At 43.3% G+C, this 26,948-nt stretch overlaps 1 protein-coding gene across 1 annotated transcript in view; it reads right to left on the reverse strand.

Annotated features, from left to right (window-relative positions):
* The window catches only part of DNAAF9 (dynein axonemal assembly factor 9), a 126,579-nt gene that overhangs the window by 39,709 nt on the left and 59,922 nt on the right, over nucleotides 1–26,948 (reverse strand). The window contains exons 18-28 of the mRNA XM_040446812.1: nucleotides 24,509–24,620; nucleotides 23,870–23,940; nucleotides 22,884–22,934; nucleotides 21,566–21,653; nucleotides 10,488–10,591; nucleotides 7,087–7,233; nucleotides 5,924–6,012; nucleotides 5,408–5,509; nucleotides 4,785–4,902; nucleotides 2,812–2,900; nucleotides 1,359–1,517 (exon numbers count right to left, since the gene is read on the reverse strand). Of these exons, the coding sequence (XP_040302746.1) occupies nucleotides 1,359–1,517; nucleotides 2,812–2,900; nucleotides 4,785–4,902; nucleotides 5,408–5,509; nucleotides 5,924–6,012; nucleotides 7,087–7,233; nucleotides 10,488–10,591; nucleotides 21,566–21,653; nucleotides 22,884–22,934; nucleotides 23,870–23,940; nucleotides 24,509–24,620 (1,130 nt within the window). The remainder of the gene's footprint in view (nucleotides 1–1,358; nucleotides 1,518–2,811; nucleotides 2,901–4,784; nucleotides 4,903–5,407; nucleotides 5,510–5,923; nucleotides 6,013–7,086; nucleotides 7,234–10,487; nucleotides 10,592–21,565; nucleotides 21,654–22,883; nucleotides 22,935–23,869; nucleotides 23,941–24,508; nucleotides 24,621–26,948) is intronic.

The raw sequence follows: 26,948 nt of genomic DNA on the forward strand, positions 1-26,948 counted from the left end.
TTCCACTGAGTCCCTCAGGAAAGCTGAGATCCCTAGCATCCTGGGACTTCGACTGCACAAAAGCTGGGTCTGAGAGTGGGCTGGCCATACACGGTCACTGCAGTCCAGCACAACCAGGGCAGCTGACACTTTTGCAGACCTGTACTGCCAGAGACAAGGAGTCAACGATGCTTTGTCAAGTGATGGAAGATGGAAATGCCCTCAGCTGCACAATGGCAAACTGCTGAATTTGACTCCAGGTCCACACTCCCAATGACTCTCAACTCTGGCAGGGACCAATCCATTCCTTTGACCATCAGAAGTGATGGAAAGCCAGAAGAAAACAAGTGGTTTCAAGCCTAGACTCTTGCTCTGTGGCTTTCATGACCTCAGCCCACAAACAGGACAAAAGGGCTGACAGAAGGGAAGGCCAGGGCAGGTGTGAGAACAAGGCCTGAAGAAGAGGAACGACGGCTTGGTGGAGTGCACAATGCTGTCCGCCTCCTGACTGAGGACCACCAGCCCAGCTTTTCTCCACTTCTCACCATCCATCCGCCCAGGAAACCCAACAGAGCTTTGGATCTGGGCCTGCTCTCTACTGGAAACAATTAGCCAATTGCAAACAGTAATTATTACGAGCACAAAAAACATAGCATAGCACAAAAGCGCTTTGTGAGAACTGCCAAAAGCTTCCGTATTACCAGCCATCATCAAGACCACAGACTATGTTTTCCCTGACCTGGCATGCTCTCTTCTGGGCCTGGGGGGTGGTGGGCCTGCATAGGGCTCCTCCCTGGAAGGCCTTAGAACAAACAGGTCGAGGTAAACTCCTTTCAGCCAGGGTCACTGAAACAGTGGTACTCACTCTGTCCAACCTATCCTCACAGGGAGCTTCCTGCCCAACTGGACTATTCACGTTCCCCACTGAGGGTCCCAGGAAAACCTTCTGGACCAGCCATCCTGGGAATGGTGGGGGTCGAGAATGCAGAGGATAGGGGCTGCCTCTGCAACTCCACATGAGGGAGGATTGAAACAGACAGCAAAGGAAGAGACCTCAGGGCCATTACTGTTACAAGAATTATCAAAGAATCTTGCCCAGAGAATCTCTTCCCTAATTCTCTACCGTGAGGATAGAGAATTTTGAGGATACCATCATGCTGAAACCAAACTTAAAACTTGTGGGAAAGCTACAGCAGCTCTCTGGGCCACAAGATGGTAACCGGAGTCCTTGCTTGTCTGAGGCCTCTCTGGGTAGTGCAGACTCTGCTCATGCAAATGTGGAGGTCATTCTGTGTCCCAGGCTAGCCACACACAAAATACAACAGTAATGGCAAGGTCATCACCATTCCCATTGTCCCCGGAAGACTTCCAGTGCTCACCCTTGCAACACCACTAGCAGTCGAATCTTCTTGCGGATGTAGGCTGACTGGCGGGCAGAGCGGTTCTGCTGGGCCTCCAGGACACTGGAAAGGTATCTCTGGAAGTGGGCAGCATGAAAACATTCGGAGCTGTCCATGATTTGGCGGTATACCATCCACCTGGAAACGGCAAGTATAATCTCAGCATGGGGGCTGCCTGATGGCCGGGCCCCACAGACTCAGCCAGTGGATCCAAATGTGACCAGTACTTCCACAGACATTCTGCCCAGTGACCCCGCACAGGAGGCCTGGGGAGCTCCGTATCCTGAAACCACTATCACTGGAACTTTTGACAGGAAATGCCTTGCCACAGGGGAAAAGGTCAGGTAAGCACATGACCATTAATCAGACTTCAGAATTGAGAAAGACTCCTTATGACTGGGCAGTCATTTCCTGAAGGACCATCCAATAAAATGGCTTCAGTCTGGTGCTGAGTAAAATTTTTGCTAAGAAGTGAGCAGGGTGAAGAATTCAGACTATTTCTACAACAAAAGAAATGGAAACAAGGGAAGAACTGGCTAGCTACTTAGTACTTGTAAGAAGACCAATATTTCTGGAGCATCTCTGTAAAACTTGTCCAACCTCCCACATCTCCCTAAACTCCCAAACTTCTAGGTGATTTCCATCTTCTCCATCTTTTCCATCTTCCTTATGGCCTCCTGCAGGATGCCTTACTTCGAGGTAGACTGACTAGATATTAAATGCCTGTTCAGTTAGCCAGGGATGTTTAGTAATCTGCCAGCCATATGAAAGTGATGGATGAACGATCTTCCCAATTTCCCCTAAGCCAACGTGTCCCAGATGCACTGGAACGGATGCAGTCCCCTTGTGGTCAGGGACGGATCACACCCACCAGCTCCCAAGTTCTAATCACCCTGGTCCTGAGTTGCCCTGTTAACCAGGCACACTCCCTGGCCTTTGCCTGTGCTAGTTCTGCTGCTACAGTGCTTGTCTCCAGATTTCCAAAGACTCACTCCTCTCATCTCCTCAGGCCTCTGCTCAAATGCCAGCTTCTCAGTGAGGTCTTCCCTGAGCACCCAATTTAAAACTGGGACCTCCCTCCCAGCTTGGCAATCCCTATACCCTTCTCTACTTTGTTATCTCTGTGGCACTTTTCACTAGCTAATATACTACTTTCCTTGTCTGGTTAATCGTCTTCCTAAACTAGAATGTAAGGTCCACAAAGGCAGAGACATTTTTAGTCTGTTTTTTTTTTTCATTTGTCGCCCACACTTAGAACAATGTCTGGCATACAGGACGTGTTCAGTATAAATGTGTTAAATGAATGGATGGATGGCTCCTGTGCTAATACCAATCACACCAAAGGCCAGTACATGTTGAAGGTTTCCCAGTGCCTATGTGGGACCAGGCATAGAATCCCTTTCCCCAAAGCAAAGGCAGCAGCCGTACTAACCTGCCATATTCCTTATGCAGAGTGACCAGGAAAGCACAGAGCTCGCTAGCATGACAGCCTGGGAGGCCAGTTACAATGCTGATAGTTACCTACATGAAAGAAAAGTCACGTGAGTTTGTCATTCAACAGGGAGGCAGCGTTGTGTAACAGGTTAAGAGAAATGATTTCTGGAATCAGGTTCTGTGGGTTTGAACCTCAGCACCAGCACTCACCTAGATATATGTCCTTGGGCTAATAACAGAACCTATCTTGCAGGTGGGTGTGATGGTTAACTGAGTTAATATATGTAAAGTGTTTAGAACAGTGTGTGTGGGACATAGCAAACACCACGTAAAATGTAGTGTTACTAATATAATTTCTATGCAGCAGGCTTGACTAGATCAGTTAAAATACCATGGAAAACACTGGGCAGAAAGGAGGTCTGAGACAAAGTGCCACAGGCTAAACTGGTGTGGTAAGTAAGCTCAGCCAAGGAAGAGGAGTGGCATGGGGATGTTTCTGTCTGGCTGCCCAATCCACCCAAGCCAAATGGCCTGAGCTAAGGAAGCAAACAGAATGTAGGAAGTACGTCTGAATCTTGATTAGGTGAAGAGCAGGTTGGACTGTCTTAGCCTTAACACATAACCAGATGAAAACAGGGCCCTCTGCAGGTATGTATTCTGAAGCAACTTAAAGAAATCCAGTGACAGAGAAGAGGTGGAGCAGGGGAGGAAAGGAACCATACACCTACTGAACAGTATCAATGTAAATTTTTAAAACAATTTTTTAATGTGTATTTATCTTTTGATATAGAGACACAGAGTGCAAGTGGGGGAGGGCCAGAGAGAGAGGAAGACACAGAATCCGAAGCAGGGTCCAGACTCCGACCTGTCAGCACAAAGCCCAGCGTGGGGCCTGAACCCACAAACCATGAGGTCATGACCTGAGCCGAAGTTGGATGCTTAACCGGCTGAGCCACCCAGGCACCCCTCGATGTAAATTTTTATTTCACAAGACTCACTGGGATGGGCCTGGTCACAGATGAGTTAGATTAAAGCTTAGCTGGTGGCAGTTACCACTCTAGTTGGTCACATCAGCACAAAGATGGCTGTGGATCTCTCTTCTTTTGTGGGAACCAGAAGTTTTCCCTCCTCCCTTCCAACCAGGCTCCTACTCTATATCCCTTACTGTCCCCGTGGGCAGTATTCCATGCAACTTCTTGTTTATCCTCCTCCCCACCCTGGTCCTATTCCTCAGCGCCCAAGTCCCTGGCTCTCAAATCACAGCACATGTGCTTATAGCCAGACACCGTCTTACTTTAAGGCCAGTCCTATAGCACCCTTTTAATGAGTAGGCATTTTCATTTTAAACTCTTGCCTTAGGGAAAAACCAGGCTTCTAACTGCTTGGTACTCCTATTTTCTTTTGCAGGTGAGTGTCTTCTAGATTTATGTATAAATAAATGCCCTCTTGGAGTATATTATGACTTCTGGTTCCAGAGAAATGGTGGGAGGGGTCAAAAGGAGGGGCATGTGAGGTGGGAGCAGATTAAAATCCACTCTTGGGAAGACAGTGTTTATAAAGTATCACCTTACCCTAGTGATGCCAGCAAGGCCCAATAAGGCCCTTCCTCTTATTAAGCTCAATGTGTCACCCACTTCCAGGTAAGTCCTTGTCACAAACAGAAAAGGCTGATGGGATGAGAGCACTGAGCAAGAATCTGAAAGACGTGGAGAAGCCAGGGGAGGGCATGGCAAGGTGCTAGGGCTTTATGGCTGCTACAGGGCTTGGCTGGGGTCAGTACAGACACCTGTACACAGTCACTGTACAGAGTAGGTTTCCTGTATATCATTCCATCAGTATCCTAGGAGGTGGAGAGTCTTACAAAAGGGACCCTGCTTGAGCTCTTTTTGTTAACTGACACAGAAGATCAAAGGGCAGGCTATCAGGCTTATCTTCCTGTGAATTCCCAGCATATTTGCTGAACTGCTGTACCTTGTCATTTTCTACTCGGTGAGAAGGGTTGATTTCAGCTTGCTGTAGCAGGACTGGGAGATGGGTCCTCATCACAGGCTCTCGACTAATGCTGCTGATGGCAAAATGCTGAAGAAACCTAGAAAAACAAAGACAATGCTAATGTTACCACTGCCAGCCTTGCCTGAATGTGCTCCTTCACATGAGAAACGCCTTATCTAACTGCTAAAAAAGAAACCTTAGACAGATACTCTCTAGAGAATAAAACTATATGGTGTGTCACTACTACTGTTTACACTGATCCCTAAGAAGCTACAAAGAAAAAGCAGCTTAAATTTTTTTTTTAATGTTTATTTATTTTTGAGACAGAGAGAGAGACAGAGCGCGAGTGGGGGAAGGGCAGAGAGAGAGGGAGACACGGAATCTGAAACAGGCTCCAGGCTCTGAGCTGTCAGCACAGAGCCCGATGCGGGGTTCGAACCCACGAACCGTGAGATCATGACCTGAGCCGAAGACGGACGCTTGACCGACTGAGCCACCCAGGCGCCCCTGGAAAGAGCAGCTTAGAAAGGACCAACGCTGGGGTCTCTGACATTTCAAAAGCCAGACCATGAAACATCTATAAACAGAAAACCAGAGCTCACCAGTCCAGCTCTGGGAGTTTGGCTGGGAGTAGCTTTAGAGGACTCCGTTTCTCCCCAGCAGAATGGCTCAGGACACTGAAGAGCTTCTGCGCACTGGAGTGTCTGGAATATCAAAAGCTCACAGATTAGAACTCCATCTCCCTATAGCACCACACTTTACATAACTTGACGCTTTCAAGCCAGAGTCTTGTGACAGAGTCAACACTTCCAAAATAAGCATCTCAATGACTTAAACACAGTGCGGTATTAGTGTGTGACAACTGGTGTACCCAGAGAGGAAGGCTTGCCTGAAACCCTTGGTAATATTACAGGTTTCTGATTCTTGGTGGATTTCATCTCTCTTGACTTCTGTTTCCCCAAGGGCACTGGCTACCTGCAAGTGGCAGCACTGAAATGACTGTGCTGGCCCTTTCAGAAGCCAAGACCCCTGTGTTACATAACGTGAGTCGTCCTGCAGAGAGAGCAGACACACACAGCTTAGGGAAACAAGCATAAACACTGAAGGCAGCCACTTACAATCTCTTTTGTTCCACAGATAATCCATCTTCCTGGATCACTTTTAAAGACAGCCCTGAGTTAGCCTGCTGTTGCCAGGGGGAGAAGACCTAAACAAAACAGAATTTGAGCAAAGAACACTTTAAACCCAACAACAGGATATGGAATCCACATGGGGATTTGATGGTTGTTGAAAATCTAGACTGTCAGGACAGAGAAAAACCATCATAACAAACAAGTTTGTTTCAAAAATAGACGCCTGAAGCAATTTTGTTCTGTATTTTTCAAAACTAGAATTTCTTTCTGGGTTCCTCTCCCAGGGATTCTGTTCCTTCAGAAGCCAGGAAGCACGGAGGAAGGTGTCAGGTAACACTGTTCTGGCAGCACAGGCATGTTCTTCCCTGGTGATAGGGCCAGACAGAAGGAGCAGTTCAAGCAAGTCCTGTTTAGGGGCACAGAGATAGCTGAGAAGAATCTGAAGTGCTATCTCTATGTCCCTGGATTGAAAGGACAAGCACAAGGAGGTAGGAAAGATGAGCAGGCAGTAAGAGTAAGACATAGACTAGCCTGAGAGGCCACTCTGCAACCAGGCCAACCCTTCTCTCTTCCATATTCTGTCAATCTGTCCTGAGAGAGGGACACTGTCCCCTTATAAGCTGCTGCAATCAGACCTTTCCGAGCATTTCCACCAGTCATGAGGCTGGCCATGTGTTTAACTTTGGCTACGGCATGGTCTCTAAGTGGGTTGTGTAATTCTTGGTAAGCTCTCTCACTCATGCAACCTGTACTGAGTGCCTATAACATGCACACTGTCAGGTGGGACCATTCACAAGGGCAGGGCTTGTGAACCATGGGCAGAGACTGGGGAGGGCTAGAGAGCTCTTATCCAATAGGTATGGCCCAAGAATTCAATAAAGTAGCTAAAAGAAAAATGACTCTAATTAGGATTTAAAGGGACAAAGAAGATTTGTCTTAGCAGCTAAAAAGCCTTTTGTTTGGGTCTTTTAGGTTCTCATCTCCCAATGGCAAAAGCACCATTCCAGGACCCACAGGGATTAGAAGCAGCCACTTCCACCATCCCAGCTCTGCCTCTCATTACCTCACTGTTAGCCCTGTGATGTGGCCTTACCATCTAAACTCCTAAGGAAAAGAAAAGTATTTGTTTTGCTAATGATTGGTGTTACCTCTGAGTAAAATGCTTGGTATATCTTTGATCTGGGGAAAAGGGCAATCATCAGAAAATTGCTTGATCCATGGAAATGAACTGGGAGATGAGGAAGCAGAGAACTTTTGAACTCTATCAGAAGGGCAGCAACAACACTGGTGGAATCCTAAAGAGAAAAAAGAGGGAGCATCAGTGAGAAAAGCCATTTGCATGACACTAGTCCTCATGATTACTGTCAGAACACATATAATGAATTTCACTGCAATTATTTTCACATTATGTGATATACTAGGGTTCAATTATGGATGGCTGGAATTATGGAATTATGGTATTAGCTTTCCAATACCCAGTTATGGGAGATACAGGAAGTACAAGGGTCTTTTCTCCTAAACTGAAAATGTCACCTCAAAACTCTTTCTATGGTATTAATCCCTTATCAGATTTACAATCTTTTTAAAAACAATCTCTATACTTAATGTGGGGCTCAAACTTATGACCCCAATATCAAGTTGCATGCTCTACCAACTGAGCCAGCCAGGCACCCTATGATTTGTAAATATTTTCTCTCATTTTGTGGGTTGTTTTCACTTTCTTGCACTTGTACTTTGATGCACAGAAGTTTTCAATTTTGATGAAGTCCAATTTATATATTTTTTCATTTGTTGTCTGGGCTTTTGGTGTCATATTCAAGAAATCACTGCCTACTCTAAGGTCAGTCATGAGGATTTTGCTCCTGTGTTTTATACTCAGAGTTTAGTAGTTTTGGCTCTTCATTTAGGTCTATGCTCCATTTTGGTTGATTTTTGTATACGGAATAAAGTAAGGATCTAACTTCATTCTTTTGCATGTGGATATCTAATTTTCCCAGCACCATTTGTTGAAAAGGCTGTCCCTCCCCAATGAATGGTCTTGGCACCCTTGTCAAAACTCATTTGACCATATATGCAAAAGTTTATTTCTGGGCTATTTTATTCTATTGGTCTGACCTTATGCTAATACCATACGGTTGTTTGATTACTGTAGCTTTGTAGTAAGTACTGAACTCAGGAAGTGTGAGTCCTTCCACTTTGCTCTTTTCAAGATTATTTTGGTTGTTTGGGCATACCTTGAGGCTCCATATGAATTTCAGGGTGGGTTTTTCTATTTCTGCAAAAAATGCCACTGAATTTTGATAGGGACTGCACTGACTCTGTAGATCACTTTAGGTAGAATTGTGGTCTTAATAATGTTAAGTCTTCCTACCCATGAACATGGGATGTCTTTCCATTTATTTAGAACTTCTTTAATTTCAGCAATGCATTGTAGTTTTCAGCATATAAGTCTCCACTTCTTTGGGTAAATCTATTCTTAAGTATTTTATTTTATTCTTTTTGGTGTTATTGTAAATGGAATTGTTTTTTTACTAACTTTTTCAGACTGGTCATTACCAGGGTATACAAATACAACTGATTTTTTGGTGTCAATTTTGTATCCTGCAACTTTGATGAATTCATTTATTAATTCTAACAGGTTTCATGTGTGAATCTTTAGTGTTTACTACATATAAGATCATTCCATCTGTGAAGAGAGATAATTTTACTTCTTCCTTTCCAATTTAAATGCCTTGTAATTCTTTTTCTTGCCTAACCACTCTAGCTAGAACTTCCAATACTATATTGAATAGAAGTGGCAAAAATGAGCATATCTTGTCTTGGTCCTGATCTTAGGGAAAAGCTTCTTTAAAAAATTGTTTTCATTATAAAAATAACATGTTCACTAATTAAAGTTTTGAAAAAATATAAAAATAGAATAGAGAAAGTTAAAAAAAAAGTCAATCCAAAGTTCCATAGTCTAAACCCAACCACATCTAACATCTTAGTAATTTTCCTTCTAGTCTTTTTTCCTATTCATTTACTGACTTGCCTTTTTCAGGCAGTGCAAAATTGTATTTATCTTTCTAATTCCATACCTTGCTTTTATTTTATTTTACTTTACTTTATTTTATTTTATTTTATTTTTTGAAGATTTTATCTTTAAGGTTACCAGGGTAGCTCAGTCGGTTAAGAGTCCGACTCTTGATTTCAGCTCAGGTTATGATCTCATGGTTCGTGAGTTTGAGCCCCAAGTCAGGCTCCATGCTGACAGCCTCTCCTGTGCATGTACACTCTCTCTCAAAATAAATAAACTTTAAAAAAAAAAAAAAAAGGAGAGAAAGAGAGAGAGAGAGAGAGAGAAGTAATCTTTACACCCAACATGGGGCTCAATTTACAATCCAGAGATCAAGAGGCACCTATTGGACTGACTGAGCCAGCCAGGCACCCCCCAGGACCCTGCTTTTAAAACTTCATTTACCATCAGCACCTGCCAACTTGCTACAAACTATCTGTGAATATTTTCAAAGATTGCATCCCACTATCCTCTAAAGCCACCCCTATGGCTGGACATTCATATTACTTACTGCATTTCTCCTTGCCAATAGAACCTTTTTTTTATTCTTTGCCAATTTACTGTTTTACATGGTAGTGTGAGGCTGTTTCTGATGTACTTCCATATATCTGCTAACTAACTTCATGTTAATAAAGACAATTATTACTAGAAAATAATTTGTTCTAATCACCAAAAACATTTTATCCAGTTTACTTTTTAGTAAATTCTCTCCTTGAGACTTTCTAGAGTTTCAAATTATAAATTAGTCTGATAAATTTTGTTATATCCAAATAATGAAATACCATTCGGCAATAAAGCAACAAGAAGAAACAGACTATTGATACAAACATGGGTGAATCTAAAAATCATTATGCTGAATGAAAAATGCCAGACTCAAAAGGGTACAGAATGTATGATGTCCATTTATGTAACATTTTATTTTATTTTATTTTATTTTATTTTATTTTATTTTATTTGCTTACTTTGAGAGGGAAAGTGAGTGTGTGTGCACACATGCAGGGGAGGGGCAAAGAGAGAGGGAGACAGAGAATTCCAAGCAGGCTCCACACTCGGTGCAGAGCCCAATGTAAGGCTTGATCCCACAACTGTGAGATCATGACCTGAGCCGATACAAAGAGTCAGATGCTTAGCTGACTAAGCCATCCAGGAGCCCATATTAGAACTGCAAACTGATCTACGGTGACAGAAAGCTAAGTGGTAGTTGCCTGAAGCCAGAAGTGGAAGGAAAGATGAACTGCAAAAGAGCATTAAAAAAGTTTAGGGGTGATGGAAGTCATCTGTATCTTGACTGTGACAGTGGTTTCACAAGTATATACATTTATCAAAACTTTAAATGGATATAGTTAACTGTATTTAAAGTATCCTTCAATAAATTAAATTATTGGCAATCCTGCCCCATGGTGGAGGAACAGGGACAGGGAGTTATTTGGTTTTCACCTCAGAAGTGTGAGTATCCTTCTGAACATCAAAGCCATGGACTGGTAAAACACCTACCCCATCATAGAATAAAATGGAATTCATGTGATCCTTGGAAAGGACGATACTTCCGTGATGACGGTCAGAAAACAGAAGACCACTAGAGAAGAAATGCACTTTCCCTGGAAGGAAAAAAGAGCTGGTCAGAGCTGGAGGGTTGGATCTTGGGGGCTAGATCCCAATGTCCTTCAGGTACCAGGGCAAACCACAGTGGTAACTAGAGACTAGTATCTGTAATGCTTAAGTTACACAATTTTTCTTAAATGTTTTTATTTATTTATTTATTTATTTAATTTTTGAGAGAGGGAGAGCACGAGCCAGGGAGGGGCAGAGAGAGATGCAGGACAGAGGACCTGAAATGGGCTCCGTGCTGATAGCAGAGAGCCCAATTCAGGGCTCAAACCCACGAACTGCAACATCATGACCTGACCTGAAGTTGGACGCTTAACTGACTGAGCCACCCAGCACCCCAAGTTACATGATTTCTATGCTGAGCCCCGTGCTCTGGGGAAGCTGATGTACACTCCTAGAGCTTCAGAGAGAAATGAGGCATCACAGTCTTTGTACGCAAATTCACATTGACTTGTGGGTGTCTTCTACGGGAACACACTGAAAAAGACTTTGGGGTATGTTTGTTCTACCGCTGAGTTTAAAAAAATTTTTTTTTCAACGTTTATTTATTTTTGGGACAGAGAGAGACAGAGCACGAATGGGGGAGGGGCAGAGAGAGAGGGAGACACAGAATCGGAAACAGGCTCCAGGCTCTGAGCCATCAGCCCAGAGCCTAACGCGGGGCTCGAACCCACGGGCCGCGAGATCGTGACCTGGCTGAAGTCGGACGCTTAACCGACTGCGCCACCCAGGCGCCCCTGCCGCTGAGTTTATAAACTCTGCTTCCTCCTATTTTGGCAGAAGGTGGCTTGGCTCTAAAGAGACCACATCCCTCACTTAAGGCCCAACAAGAGCAGTAGGGTCTCAGCTGAAGGACAGTAAAGGGAGCCTAAGGGTCCCTGTGGCCAGCAAAGGAATATTTGAGTTAGGCAATAAGGGGATTCTATACACACCAGAGACCTGTTGTTCTATATTCACAAAAGATGGGTGGGATGTAGACACTAGAGGTGGTTTCTTCAGTTCCGAGGATTCAGGTCTAAGGAGAACTGTTGTTTTCTGGGTGGTCAAGGTCATACAGAATCGCTCACTATGGGCCCTAGGGGGCAGACCAAGAAAGGATGGAGAGCTAAGATGACAAGTGTTAAGGCTGGGTTTGGAAACTGAGATGAAGCACCCAGAGCACCCATAAGACTACAGAGGGCAGAAGACAAAGAAGAGGGACTGATTCCTTGAGCTGTAGCTCTAGGAATGCAGCACCAAAGCTTGAGATTATAATGACAAGAAGAACAAAGGCAAAGGTGAGGAATTCTGGAGACTTCAAGTTTTCCTGAGGAGGTGTGGTTTCAGGAGGCAGAAAGGCCTAACTGAGTTAAGTGTGCTGGAGTGTGCATGTTAATGGGGTATGAAAAGAAATAGGGGAGGTAGAGGCAGCTTTTAGGTACAAGAGGAAGGTTTGGAGCCTGAATACCAATAGACAAACTAGATGCTCAGTTAGAGGGAAATAGTGCTAACCTTAGCATCTGGGGCAGCAGCAGCTGCCCAGTTTAAGGCATCCAGGTTCAAGGCCTATAAGCCTCACAACCTCTAACAAGTAGAGCCTGACCTCTTTTGCACATAGGCTTGCCCTATAGGCTTCTTGAATAGAAGCCACCCACCACCCAGCTTCATCCTGTATCAGTGCCAAGGTTCTTCATGGCTGCTCCCAGACCATTTCCTTCCATGATGGCACAATATTTTCATTCCCTCAGACACACAAGCCCTTTCTTCCCTTCAATGCTCACAATGACTACCCTCCTAATCATGCCACAATGTTTCAAACAACCAAGACTTCCATCCCTTCTTAGAGATCCAGGGGATGACCCACACCCCATTCTGGACACACTACTCCTCAATCCCAATGCCACAGCAGTAAAACAGAACCCAGGAAATCTTAACCTCTGAAATCTTCAGCTCCAGAACCTACTCTTGGAGTGCAACATCCTATCATCCTTTTTGCTATCTCACTTCCCAAATCTTATCCTCTGATGTCACTGAGCCTTTGAAACCTCAGGCCCCCAGTTTTCCCCTACTGCTCAGAAGTTTCTGACTTTCCTCTCACCCACATCTAGGGCAGATCTTCCAGGACAGGGCATACTTTAACTTCTGTTTTCTTAGGGAAGGGGATGGGAACAGATTCTGCTCAGTATTTACTAATTACACTAACTGCACCAAGCACATCATATACATTATAGTTTTCCATCTTCCCAACAAATTTAACAAGTAATCTTCTTCTTACAGGACTGATGGGGAGACACAAGCTTAGAGAAGTTTCTCCCCAAAGTGACAGAACTATGTGCAGTGCAGCCAAGGCACTGTGGCACCTGGGCCCCTCTGGTTCTTACCCGGCTTCTCCCCACTTGGCTCTCTCCAAATGGCTCCCTATGGCTGATCTGACGATGTGCTCTCTCTGCTTCTTAGCCTCAAGAGGCCCACAGCGCTGCCGCAGTCCTTCCTCTGCTCTCTCAGCTCCTCTAGTAGCTCCCCCAAGTCCCAGCCAAGATTTTCAGCACTCTCCTCATGTCATGACCTCACTGATTCTAGCCACAAGATAACTCTACCTACTGTTTACAGAGAAAAGAGAGGTCAACAGGTATTAGGTTAAGAACTGCTCCCCTACTACTGCTTAGTATCGGTACCCTTCCAGGTTCTGGGCTCACCCTCCACCTCTGTAGCTCCAACAAGACACTTTTCAGAAGCAAGAACAGTGCCACTCAAAGGCCTCCTAGACAAATCTCAACATCCTTCCAAAGCTTCCAGAAAAGAGCACAGATGTGAGAGATCATCTCCAATATTTCCTTTCTCTCTAGACTCAAGCTTGAGATAAAATGGAAAAGATGAAGACAGAAATTCATAAGGCAGTGTTGGAAAAGCACTCATTTTGGGGCCTGGCCCAGGGCAAGAACACAGTAAACAGAAACTGATTTTAGTACTGGCGCAAAGAGATTGCCCTGTGTTGCAGCGACCCCTCGGCCTGGCTCTGGGAGCAGTAACTTTCATTATCCTCAGAGCACACATGAAATGTGACTCACTGGGTGGCCGAGTGCCTGTTACCTGGTCTCTGGATCCTAATCCACATGAAGTAAAGACACTTCGAGTATCTGCTCTGGACTCAGGACTGTCAGACTTCAGTCTGAAGGGAAATGCCTTTGTAGGGGTTTCTCAGTGACCATGGGAGCCAACTCCTGATGAGATCTCCTTGGCTCCTTGTCTCATCCCCAGTGCCCTTACTGAATGGCCTCTCTCATTCCTTCTCCATTCTGTGAGTCTAAAAACCCCAAGTAAGAGCAAGTGCCCCTTCACTACCCAAGAAGCAGGAGACTGAGGCCTGGCTCTGTCTTTGATTGACCTCTGTATCACCAGGAGTCCAACAGAAGGATGAGCCCTCAGGCAAACAAGACACCAAGTGCCAATGAAGAATTTGGCTTTTCCTCCTTTAGAAAACTGGCTGTACAAAGAAAACTCCTCCAGTGGTCCAGCCTGTGTGAAGAGGGAACATCTATCACTGCTGAGGAACTATGATACAATGGCTGGATAATTTTCATTCTGTGTGAGAGTGTGTGAAATGTACACGTATGGTTTAAAGAAAATCAGTAACAACAAAATCTCAACGCCTGTACACTCACCACTCAGACTAAGAAATCCAGCATTGCTAGTACCTTTGAGGCCTCCCAAATGTCCTTTCTCAATGGCTCTCTCTCTTCTACCCAGAGGGAACCAACACCCCGAATTCCATATAATTTTAATGCATTTCAGTGTATCTATAAACTATTCATTATTTGGTCTCATCTGTTTTGCTTTCATATAAATAGAATTTTACTTTTATTTTTTTATTAAAAATTTTTTAAATGTTTATTTTTAAGAGAGAGAGAGCAAGTGAGTGTGGGGGAGGGGCAGAGAGAGGGAGACAGAAGATATGAAGCAGGCTCCACACTGACAGCAGAGAACCTGATGTGGGGCTTGAACTCATGAACCGTGAGATCTTGACCTGAGCCAAAGTCGAATGCTTAACCAACTGAGCCACCCAGGCACCCCTTTATAAATAGAATTTTAATAAATGTGTCCTTCTGTGATTTGCTTACTACTCTCAACATCTGTTCCTGAGTCATCTATGCTGTAGGTAATATGCAGCTATATAATCCATTCACGTTAAGTGCTGCAGAGGACATTCTCTCTACGGCATCCCTGGCTAGCTTCATGTGGACATAAGGGAACACACAAGAGGGTTCAGAATGAAGTCAGCAGATTAGCAGTTGCCCACTGCCTAGGTCTTCCCAGCATAGGAGGGTGGGACTCAGCTTGGGAACCAGAGTTCTCAGGATGTGTCCACTGCCCCATGTGCCGATGGGACTGGCGTCCCTGTGCCTCAATGCTGAACAATCTCTGCTCAGTAGAAAAAAACACTCCGTGTTCTTTAAAGCCCTACAGGGACAATGAAGGAGCTGCCTGAGAGCCAACCATTCACTGAAGCCTGTAGGAAATAGTAAATACGTACAGTCAACTGATATTCAACAAAGGTACACAGACAGATCGAGGAAAAAGGAGTCTTTTCAATAAATGGTACTGGAAAAACTGGATATTCCTATGTAAAACAATGAACATCAACCCATACCTTGAATGAGACTTTCTGCCCATTCCCACCAGCCACAGCAGAAAGCCTCGTATTTCACAGGGATGTCTGGTAGAGTACTCAGAAGGCCTCTGCCTCAGCAGTGGGGTAAAATTAGCCCTAAATTAAATGCTGTTCTGCCACCTGGCTAACAAAGTTTAAAAGCAAGGCCAGATAAGACTAGAAGAAAGTATATTAAAAAAATTATTATAGGGGCTGGGTGGCTTGGCTGGTTAAGCTTCTGACTTTGGCTCAGGTCATGATCTCACAGTCTGTGAATTTAAGCCCTACACCGGGCTCTCTGTTGACAGCTCAGAGCCTGAAGCCTGCTTCAGATTCTGTGTCTCCTTGTCTCTCCACCCCTCCGCTGCTCATGCTCTGTCTCTCTCTCTCTCAAAAAATAAACATTAAAAAAATTAATATAACGGTATCCTATATGTTGAAGAAACTAGAAGACTGAACCATGTTAACTTGAGATATGAAAAGCTGTAAAAAATATCTCAAACTTCTAGAGATGAAAAATACAATGTCTGAGAAGAAAAATACACTGAATGAGATTAATGACATTAGATAGTTGTCAAAGTTTAGCTAAGCTACTCCAGGATATTGCTGCCTACGTATACATTTTGTTTGGCCAAGAGGCCTGGGGGAAAAGGGGCTTAAAATCAGGCGAGCCCTAGTAGCAGCCCGTAGAGTCACAAGAGGATGTAAGTTCCTGACATGACTTCCCCAACAGCTCTTGTTATTAAGTCTCCCCTGGGGGCGCCTGGGTGGCTCAGTCGGTTGGGCATCTGACTTCAGCTCAGGTCACGATCTCATGCTCCGTGAGTTCGAGCCCCGCGTCGGGCTCTGGGCTGATGGCTCAGAGCCTGGAGCCTGCTTCCAATTCTGCGTCTCCCTCTCTCTCTGCCCCTCCCCCGTTCATGCTCTGTCTCTCTGTCTCAAAAATAAATAAAACGTTAAAAAAAAAAAAAAAAAAGTCTTCCCTGCCTTCTAGGGCTATCCCCTTGTGCTTACCAAAACCCTGCTTTCTTGGTTTGAATTGACCAATCTGGACTTAGCCTGGGAACCCCAAAGCACTCTACCCTAACAAAGGCATGTGCCCCAGGTCTTGCCTCTCCGTCTGCACTCTGCTTTGTCCTTCCTATGTGCTCTTGGAGGCATAAGGTATGCCATTGCGTGTACTTCCTTCAAGATTTGTGAGTAATAAACTTCTCTATTTCAATTTCTTTCATGGTCTTTTGTTGAACTTGGCTCACCCTTAGGTACTCCGTGCTTCACTTAACAAATGTTAATTTAATAAACTCAAAACAACAGTGCAGGAAAGAAAGTTAGTAAATTAGAATACATACAAATAGAAACTATGCATAATGAAACACAAAGAGAAAAAAGACTGAAAATAATTGTACAGAGCAATAGGGGCCTGTGGGGCAACTCCAGGCAGCAAAGATATGCAACTTGACCCCCAGAATAGGAGGTGCCAAAAAAAAAAAAAAAAAAAAAGGCCAAAAAACCCCTCCCAATTTGAGGAAAACTAAATCCATCCAATCAAGACACAAAACGATTTCCAAGCACAAGGAAGATGGAAAAAAAAAAAAAACACGTGAAATCACATAAAAATAAAATTGCTTAAAATCTGTGATAAAAAGAAAGACTTTCTAAAGCCGTTGGAGTGAAAAATAGAGAACTTCTATAAAAGGAACAAAGATAAGAGGTGGATTTCTGGTCAGGAACGATGCAAGTGAGAAGACAGTGAAGTGGAGTAGCACCTTTCCAGAAAGAAGGAAACTGTTAGGGCACCTGGCTGACTCAGTCAGTAGAGTATGCGACTCGATCTGGGGGCTCGTGAGTTCAAGTCCCATGTTGGGCAGAGAAACAGAGAGGGAAAGAAACTGGACTAATTGCTAAGACAACTTTTTAAGGACTCTATTAATGGACCAAAGTTGTATAATAAAACTTGAGAAGCATCTATTTGAGAAATTCTACTGAAGTTTGGTGAGAACAGGAGAAATCTGTGGTGTTTCAGCCAGGGGCTATTCACACTGATGTGGAGAATAAAGGCAAAAGAAAAAAAGTAAAAACTTCTTTATAACTTACAACCCAGTGACAAGTACTAGAGACAGGCAGAGTAACCTTCCCCAAGGAGCTTAGCTGCCTCGATGTTAATACTTTGTTAAAGGCAAAAGGCAACCTTAGCTTGACATTAGCCAGACCTCTAGGATCCTGTAAAAAATCCCTTTGGAAACTTCCTTTATGTCTACCTTCCTCCAAGATATATGTTTAACAATCATCCTCCAAACATATGGTCCACTGATATATACCTAAAGGGTCTCATGACTAAGGTTTTACTAGACCGTAGTAAATGACCTTATCCTAACAACAGCTAGCCCCTCAAGGTCCTGGAATTCTTGCTTCCAAATTCCTCAAAGACTTACTTTTATCCCTACCTCCCTCCCAACTCGAAAGTATATAATCAGCCACTCCTCACAACCTCACGGCAGCTCTTTCTGCCGCAGGTCCTGTCCCCGTGCTTTAATAAAACCACCTTTTTGCACTGAAGATGTCTCAAGAATTCTTTCTTGACCACTGACTTCCAAACCCCAACATTCCACATCAACATGACCTCCCCTCTAGTTCCGTGGTGCAGAGAAATCTTATGAGGCAAAGCATAGAAAATTCTACAGCTAGGTAAGTTAAAAAACAATAGCAATCAAAGTGGAAAACATTCAAGGAATGCCAACATACCAACCAGCCAGAATGTAACAGGAAAGTCAGGGGCCTGAGACAACATATATCAATGATTATACAGCAAAGGAGCTGTGTTTTAAGGCATCTTCCTGGTGCCATGTGCACCAGGATACAGGTATAAGAAGGCTCATGACAGGACTGTCTGCAATAGCAAAAAACCATAACCTCAAAAACCATCAACAGTCAAAGAATAAACAGCACATTTTCATATAAAAGAATCCTATGGAGCCATGAAAGTAAATGAACCATATGGCTACCCATAATAATCTGGGGGAGTCTCAGGAATAGAATAGTGAGAAAAACAAACAAACAAGTCCCAGAAGAATACACAGTGTGTGATTATATATGTTACACTCAAAAACAAGACTTTGTTTAGGGATATAGGCATATGTGGTAAAACCCTAAGCAGGCTCCGGAGGATTAGGAGCTGGGCACCCTGAGGGTGGGGAAGAGGAGGACACATGAAGGACATAAATGAACAGGAAGCTGCTATGATGCAGAAGTAAAGAAAGTACTATTCTTGTCTATATGTAGTTCGAAATGCCAACCCTGGACTGAGAATCAGAAGACCTGGTCCAGATTTTAGAAAAACACTGTGAGGGGCGCCTGGGTGGCTCAGGGTTAAGCGTCTAACCCTTGGGTTCAGCTCAGCTCTGTGCTGACAGCACAGAGAATGCTTTTGATTCTCTCTCCTTCTCTCTGACCCTCCCCTGCTCGATCTCTCTCTCAAAATAAATAAAATAAAAACTTTTTAAAAAAGGAAAGAAAAGAAAAAAAAAAAGACCTAGTCCACCCTCCAGAGCTACCTGAACTTGCAGTTGTAACCTCAGTCAAGTTTTCACTTATGGGATTCAGGACAAGAAGCTCAATTAAGACAATGCATGCTGAAGAGCTTTTTAAATTTATTTTTATTTATTTATGGTTTAATTTATATCCAAGTTAGTTAGCATATGGTGCAACAATGATTTCAGGAGTAGATTCCTTAATGCCCCTTACCCGTTTAGACCATCCCCCCTCCCACATGAAGAGCTTTTTAAATGCCTTTGGGGAATGGGAACAGATAAATTTCAAGCTCATGATAGTCTCAAGAAGAGAGAGACTCACCAAGACCCTAATGACACCGAAGCTTCAGAACCCCTCACCTGCCCAAGCCCCCTTCCAAGGCCTGAGAAGAGCCCTACATGTTTTGTGTTCTCTTTCCTTAAGAGAGCCCTAAGTGGTACAAACTCGAAGCCCCACTTGACCTGAGCTCCAAAGTGGCAAAAAGCTTAACAGATAGCTAGAGGAGATTCCTGTTTAAATTCTCTGCTCCTATTTAATTTTTCTGCCTCAGAAAATCACCTAATTCAAACTACATTTCCCTCTGAAACTAAGAGTGCACTCTCAAAAGAGTGTGACTAATAGGGCTCCAGAAATCCCTGGCTGTGCCCTTTATATGGAAACCTCAGGATACACTGAATCTTGCAGGAAAACTCAATAAATTTAAAATTATTTTTCTAACGAGGCCCTTTGCTAAGAAGGTGCAAACTCATTTTGGCAAACATCCTTGATAAATATTATAACTGGCTCAACTATGACAGAGCAAAACCACCTCTGTGTTGCCTCTACAACTTGCTTCTGAAACACTATGCAATCTTGCCCCAAGGTTAGTTGCACTGTGACGCACCCGCTGCCCTCAACAAGGGTTCCTAACACCGGTCTTCTGCACCAAGATCTAGATAGGCAGAAGTGCAAGCAGGGGCTGTAGTACAGGCATGACAGCAAATGCTATTACTTACTCCCCCCAGCATTTTGCGGAACACCAAAACTCCTTGTGCTTTGTCTCCTCCGTGAATGGAGAAGCAGAAGCTGAGCCAGTAATCTGAGAACAGAGAGAGGAATTTGCCACTGGACAAAATATTTTCAAGGAGAAAAAATTATCCAGAAAGGGGATTTGCATAGTAGAGGTTGAGAAATTTGTGGAGTAAGTCACAACTCTTCCTCTACAAAATGACTGTATCAACCAGAGAAAGAATAGGACTAAGAAAATGTTATTTTGGGGAAACCAAAAAGGAGCATGGAATGAATCCCCATGAAATCCATGCAAAACCAACAAGGTTCTTGAGAATCTTGGGTCAGCAGAAAATACTGCCAGCTTGGACTGAAAGGGACAGAGAGAGTATAAATCAAAAGAGATTACTGGATTCTCAAAATTCTACTGGCAAGAAGCAAGCTGATAAAACTCAGCTACAAAGTGCCACCTTTACGAAAAAGGAAGGATGACCAAGGTGTAGCCACAAGCCCAGAGGGGAACACTAAGGGTTTAGTTGAAACCAAGAGCCCAGGTGGCAGAGATCAGAGCTATGGAGGACTATTCTCAGGCCTTGAAACCTAATCCAGACTCTGGAGTTTGCCCAGCTGCATTTCAAAGCTACCTTGGGCTGATGACTCCTTTTTATTTTCTATTTCCCCCATTTTTGAAGCTGAATGTCTGTAACTGTTATCCTATACCAGTGCCACCTTGGGTGTTGGGAAGGCAGAGGCAGATAACTGGTCTCTTTAGTTCGAGAGGGCCACAGCTGGAGAGGACTTGTGTTCAGCTGTACTTACTGGATTACATGCCAGAGCTTATCTACACCTGATTTACATGATCTTGATGAGGAGATTTTGGATTTGTGAGCTGGTGAGATTTAGGACTTTGAACTATTACCATAATGAAATGAGGCCCTTGGGAAGGGGTGATTGTATTTTGCACGCGGGAGGGATGAATGGGGGGCCAGAGGGTAGACTGTGGCTCCCGTGACCTTCATCTCCTGATGTTATTCCTGTGTTCATGTAACATTATATGGCAAAAGAGAAATTACCTGAGTGGGCTTCTAATCACAACAAGCTCTTTAAAAGCAGTTTTCTCTGGCTGGTATAGAAAGGGAATTTATACAGAACAGAAGCATAAGAGAGATTCAACAACACAAGGGAGGTTCTCATTGCTGAGATGGGGGAGGGCTGTCACAGGGTGGAGACCTCTGCAAGAAGGAGCTAAGCATGGTCCTGGCTGTCAGCTGGCAAAAAGACAGGGACCTTAGTCCTACAGTCTGAAGGAACTGAATTCCATTGATAATCTAGATGAGCATGGGAGCACATTCTTCCCCAGAGTCTCCAGACAAGAGTCTAGTCTAGCTGATGCCTTAACTTCGGCCTTATGAGACCCTCAACTCAACATGAATCCTTCTGACCTACTGAACTGTGAGATCATAAACATGTATTGTTTTGAGCTACTAAATTTGTGGTGATTTGTTATACAGCAATAGAAAACGAATCCAGACTTTGGTCCACAGATTCCATTTCTGAACATGCTACTGCTCTAGCCCATTCTGAGAACAATCCTCAGGAGGCAACAAGAGGACCAGATTGTGGTTCTGGGCCCATCCCTTCGGAGCACAAGTTTCCTATCTGCAAAATGGGTGGATAAAAGGAGAAAGGTTGTAGGAAAATACTTCTATGCCAACAAATCTTTTCAAATATCTGATGTATTATTTCTCACAACACCCATGCCAATACCTGCAGAAGAGGAACCCAGACACAGTCAGGAAGAGAACAGTAACGGCTGGCTCACCTTCCTCAGGCCAGGAGTGTAGGTTGCTGGAATAAAGATATGCTCCTTCTCCTCCTGTTAGAAAAGTGCCCAGGAAACAGGCATCCCCCTTTAAAAACAAGCAATCACAAAAAGTAAATGATTTATAGCATAAACATTCACAGAATCAAAAGTTTTGCCCATTTGTCTATCTACAAAGCTGCTTAGTAGCCTCAGATATACCCAATTTCTTCCACACCTCTGGCACTGCCTGGCTCTTTGTCATGTTACTGGCATTCTTGACCTGTGCCAAAGAAAAGAATGTGAGGTCCTCTCTGAGTCCAGGCACCAATGCCTGCTATGCTTGTTCATGCTCCAGTGGATTTCTAGCCACTAGAAGCAGTTCTCCTTGGCCCAAAGCCTTGACCTCTCAGTTCTATATGTCTAGGTCAACCTGAGATCTGCTTGTAATAGTACAGGGAGATTTAAAAAAACACACCAGAGGCACCTGGATAGGTTGGTCAACTGGGCGTCCAACTCTTGATTTTGGCTCAGGTCATGATCTTGTGGTTCGTGAGATAGGGCCACGCTGGGCACTGCACTGACAGTGCAGAACCTACTTGGATTCTCTCTCTCCCTCTGCTCCTCCCCTCACTCGCACTTCCTCTCTCTCTCAAAATAAATAAATAAACATTAAAAAAAAAAACCTACAACACACCAAAAGGCCTAAATGGCGGAACAAATCCCCTCCAACTGTGCATCCCATTAAATGGTTATTTAAAAAAATTTTTTTAAGGTTTATTTTTATTTATTTTTGAGAGAGACAGACAGAGCATGAGTGGGGGAGGGGCAAAGAGAGAGGGAGTCACAGAATCTGAAGCAGATTCCAGGCTTTGAGCTGTCTGCACAGAGTCGGACAAGGGGCTTGAACCCATGGACCACGAGATCATGACCTGAGCTGAAGTCAGATGCTCACACCTTTTGGGATGAGCACTGGGTGTTGTATGGAAACCAATTTGACAATAAATTTCATATATAAAAAAAAAAAAAAAAAATGAAGTCAGATGCTCAACTGACTGAGCCACCCAGGCGTCAACACCCCCCCACTTTTTTTTTTTTAATTTTTAATGTTTTTTTATTTTTGAGAGATACACAGTGAGAGCAGGGGAGGGGCAGTGACAGAGAGAAATGGTTATTTCTAGAGCTTTGCCAGGAGAGGAAGAATGCAAGCAGAAATTGAGACAGAGAGGAACATATCCTTCAGATCAGCTCTACAATGAAATATTCCAAATTATCTTCATAAATTGTTTACATTTCATTTTGATACAATGTTAACATTAAGAATAAAAAGGCTGCTTACCTTAACTGCTTGCTGGGTTTTCTCAGACAATTTTACTTCATTATCTTCTACCTGTATCCAAAAGGAGTGCAAATTTTCAGTTTCCTACTTCAAGGGTAAAATTCTGCTAGGTTTCCCCCATGTTCAAATATTTCCAGGAGACAGGGCAGCCCCTCGACCAAATCCCATGCTCTCAGGCCCTGATGGCTGGCAGAGTTGGCTGGCTGCCAGTCATCAAGTCTTAGAGCCCAAAACCATGGTGGGTTCTCTCACTGGGACCTGAGGTCCAGCTAAATGAGCCTACAATATGTGGAAATGATGTCTTTGTCTCCACTTATATTTTAGGGAAAAACAACTATTTGTAAGGATGAAGGGAAGAGAACATATTAAAATATTTTGAGTGCATTCTCCTTTAAATGTGTTCATCTCTGAGGCTGATTCTTCCCTTTCCATGTCAGAATTGTAGGAACAATAGAAACAGAGTCTAAAATAGGTACTTAGACCATTACTTCACTCATTACTGTCATACTTTCTGTGTCCCACGGCACCATAGTTTCAGACCAAGTCCCACTGGTGCAGATGGGGCCCTTCCACATGTAGAGAAATCACTGTTGTAAAAACTCAGCAGCAACCATTCTGACCAGAGAAGGGAGCCATGTGATCTATTCCACACTATCTGTGTGACTTTAGACAGGCTGGTCAATTTCTTAGCCTCAGTGTCCTCATATGGAACATGAAGGTGTTAACGTCTTTCTTTCAATAATTTAACAGGGACCGAAATCATTTAGTTCCTTTCGTTTGGCACTTTCCCAAGATTAGGAGAGAGTTAAAGAAACTAGATTCGTTTGCATAAACACAAAGAGCTCAGATAATAACTTCCATTCCTGAACAACAGCTAGTTTAGGATCTGACACCCCACCAGGGACCCAATGAAGAGGCTCTTCTTCAGATGTTCTCTCCGATTTCTCCACATTTAAGTCCACTTCCATTGGATGAATAACACTAACCAGCCAGGAGCAGAATCTGGGTATGGCGGCTGTCAGGACTATGGAGCTGGTTTCTGTGGTAACAGTGCCATCTGCAGGAAGACCACAGACATGCTAGTTACTGCTCACTACCTGGCCCACCTTGTAGGCCCAACAGCTAACACCCCCTCCCCTTCTCAGGAGCGAGGGATCCTCTTATTAGTATACAAAATCTTATGCTCTCAGAAATTTAAAACCTCCTCATCTGGGGACAGGGAGACTAAGAGGGGAGGAATAAAGTTTTCCCTGTGATATTAACTCTATTACTTTTCTTACAACAAATAGAATTACACATTTAAATGAAGAGTCCTGGGAATCAGTCCTTTTTATCTACACTTTTAATTTTTATCAAGGTAGTGCAAAGGTTAAAAAAAAGGATCCAATTATTATTTAAAATTGCTTCTTCCTAACTACCAATAAGGCTGTATATGTGAAAATAATGTTATATATTAATGTTAATAACACATTATGTATAATTAGATCACAATATACAATAATGTATAATTATTATATATGATTTATATATACATATGTACTATGAAATTATATATAACTTATTTTGCCAAAACAAACCAAAAAAACTCAAGTTTTGCTTTCTAAAGACCTCTTATAAACACTTACCCTTTTCTTTAACCAAGATCTGAGATGTCAAAAAGGATTCCGAGAAGACCACAGACCCTAAGCACCCCCTTCCTCCCAGCAAGTCAGGAATGTCATAGACAGTCATACAAGCCTATATCAAATGAGAAAACAGAGTTAGGCCAGTTGTCAGTCTTAAACTTTCAGGGAGAGACCTTTAAGAAACAGACCACAAAATGCTGCTTTAAGGCACATTTCAAAAGAATACTCAAGAGTTTCTAAGGAAAACGAAAGTCATCCTGAACTACATCTCAGAACTGGGAGAGAACCTCAGCATTACCCAGGCATCTCTGCAACTGCCGCTGCATCAGAGACACACTTGGGCTAGAGGAGCATTTTTCTTTTAGAGTTTATTTATTTATTTTAAGAGAAAGAGTGAGCAGGAAGGGCAGAGAGAGAGGGAGACAGAGAATCCCAAGGAGGCCCTGCACTGCGAAAGCAGAGCCCAACGTGGGGCTCGAACTCACAAACTATGAGATCATGACCTGAGCTGAAATCAAAAAGTTGGATGCTTAACTGAATAAGCCATCCTGGAGCTCTGGGCCAGTGAAGTATATTTATGCTTCTTCTATAAAGTCCCTCAAATTGTCTATCTTCCCTAAGAGAAACATAACAGCCTTCCTTCTTAATTGTGATGAGGCCCTGGCCTCTCAGAGTTGAGGGCGTTTCTTCCAGGGGTTTTTTTGTACCCTCGCATACTCTTCACATCCTGGCACATCAATACGCTCACCAACTCCTTTTTTGGTTTGGGCTCAAGTTCTGGACAAGCCTAGAATGGTAGTCAATCATTTAGTACATAAGTCTTCATGGATATTTCTGGGTATATACTGACACCTGCAAATGCTTCTTTCACTACCAAGAAAATTAAGAGAAAACTATATAAGTTTTTATGGCAAGATAAAATAGAGCCTTCAGCAGGCTGGAAAAAAATTGGAGCAACAGAGTTCTTGAATATCTGGTAAGTCAGTCCTAATTTATATTAAAACTAATGAAAATGGAACAATTCGGGGGGGGGGGGAGGGGGAGGGAGGAATCTAGCAGAAGAAATGCAGAAAATAGTATGAGCCAGAGCCAGGGTCTAGAAAGACTGAAAATCTGGTGAGGGACATGATGAGTGGCACAAGGAGCCCTCTCAGGTACTGTCTCCTCCTGGTCTGACGTTGCTGAATGAATGCCCAGGTGCAGAGCTCCTGAAGCAGAGCCCACCTTCACACATCTTTGTCCTTGCCTGGGACCCCTGCACCACCCTCAGCACAGAGACAAAAGAGACCTGGGGCTCTTGAAGAAATTGCTAGATCCCTAAACACAAAAAAGCAGCAGAAGAGTTGAGGAAAAAAACAGAGTTAAAGCCGAAGTTGTTAATTTCTCATGTCATCATGAAAAAAGAATGTACAAAAATGACAGGTAGGCTTTTATAGTTTAGTTAACTTTTCTTTTTTAAAATAAATTTTTGTTTAAAATAATTTTATTTTTTAAAAAGAGACAGAGAGAGAAACAGAGCTAGAGAAGGGGAAGGGCAGAGAGGGAGGAAGACACAGAATCTGAAGCCAGCTCCAGGCTCTGAGCTATCAGCACAGAGCCCAACACGGGGCTTGAACTCATGGAACGTGAGATCGTGACCTGAGCTGAAGTTGGATGCTCAACCCACTGAGCCACCCAGGTGCCCCTCTTTTTTTTTTTTTTTTTTTTAAGATTTATTTTTAAGTAATCTTTACACTCAACACTGGGCTCATATCCACAACCCTGAGATCAAGAGTCACACACTTCACTAAGCCAGCCAGGCGCCCCTGTTTTAGTTAGCTTTCTGAGTAGGTCTGACAACTGGGGTTTTTTATCTTAATCTGCTCCAAAGAATTTTAAACATCTAAAGATACAAAACCTTCCTGGGCTATGTGGTCTCTCTTAAGTGGCAATGAGAATACCACTTTTGTTCCTAGATCAATCAGGAAGACAATCCTGTGGGTTATACCCAATACCTTACTTTCACATTTGGCTTCTGATATTGAGGAAAGGGAGAGAGAAAATTAAAAGGCAGAACCTCATCTCAGCCTGGAAGGGAGGACAGGATTTGGACTGAAAACAACAACTTCTCTCTTCTTTCTTATTTCATTAGCGGCTGCTGAATGCATACTTAACACAATAATATGATTCCACTGGACTCCCGACTACCTTCTATTGTGCAAAGCACCTTCCAAAGCACTGCACAACAGTCTAAGTAGAGAAGTCAGGGCTTAACGTCTGGCAAGGAGATAAAGTACTATCACTTAATATCAGAAAGCATTTCCTGGCTTCTTGATTATGTCAATTAATAATCTAAACAAACATCAATACGAAATGGTGACAGATACAGGGAACAGATACATTATAAAAAGAGAAATTACAACCTTAAAGTTACCCCTCTTGTACTACTTTTTTTAATTTA

This window comes from Herpailurus yagouaroundi, unplaced genomic scaffold, assembly GCF_014898765.1.
Source record: "Herpailurus yagouaroundi ecotype Mexico unplaced genomic scaffold, PumYag 196, whole genome shotgun sequence".
Taxonomy (NCBI): domain Eukaryota; kingdom Metazoa; phylum Chordata; class Mammalia; order Carnivora; family Felidae; genus Herpailurus; species Herpailurus yagouaroundi.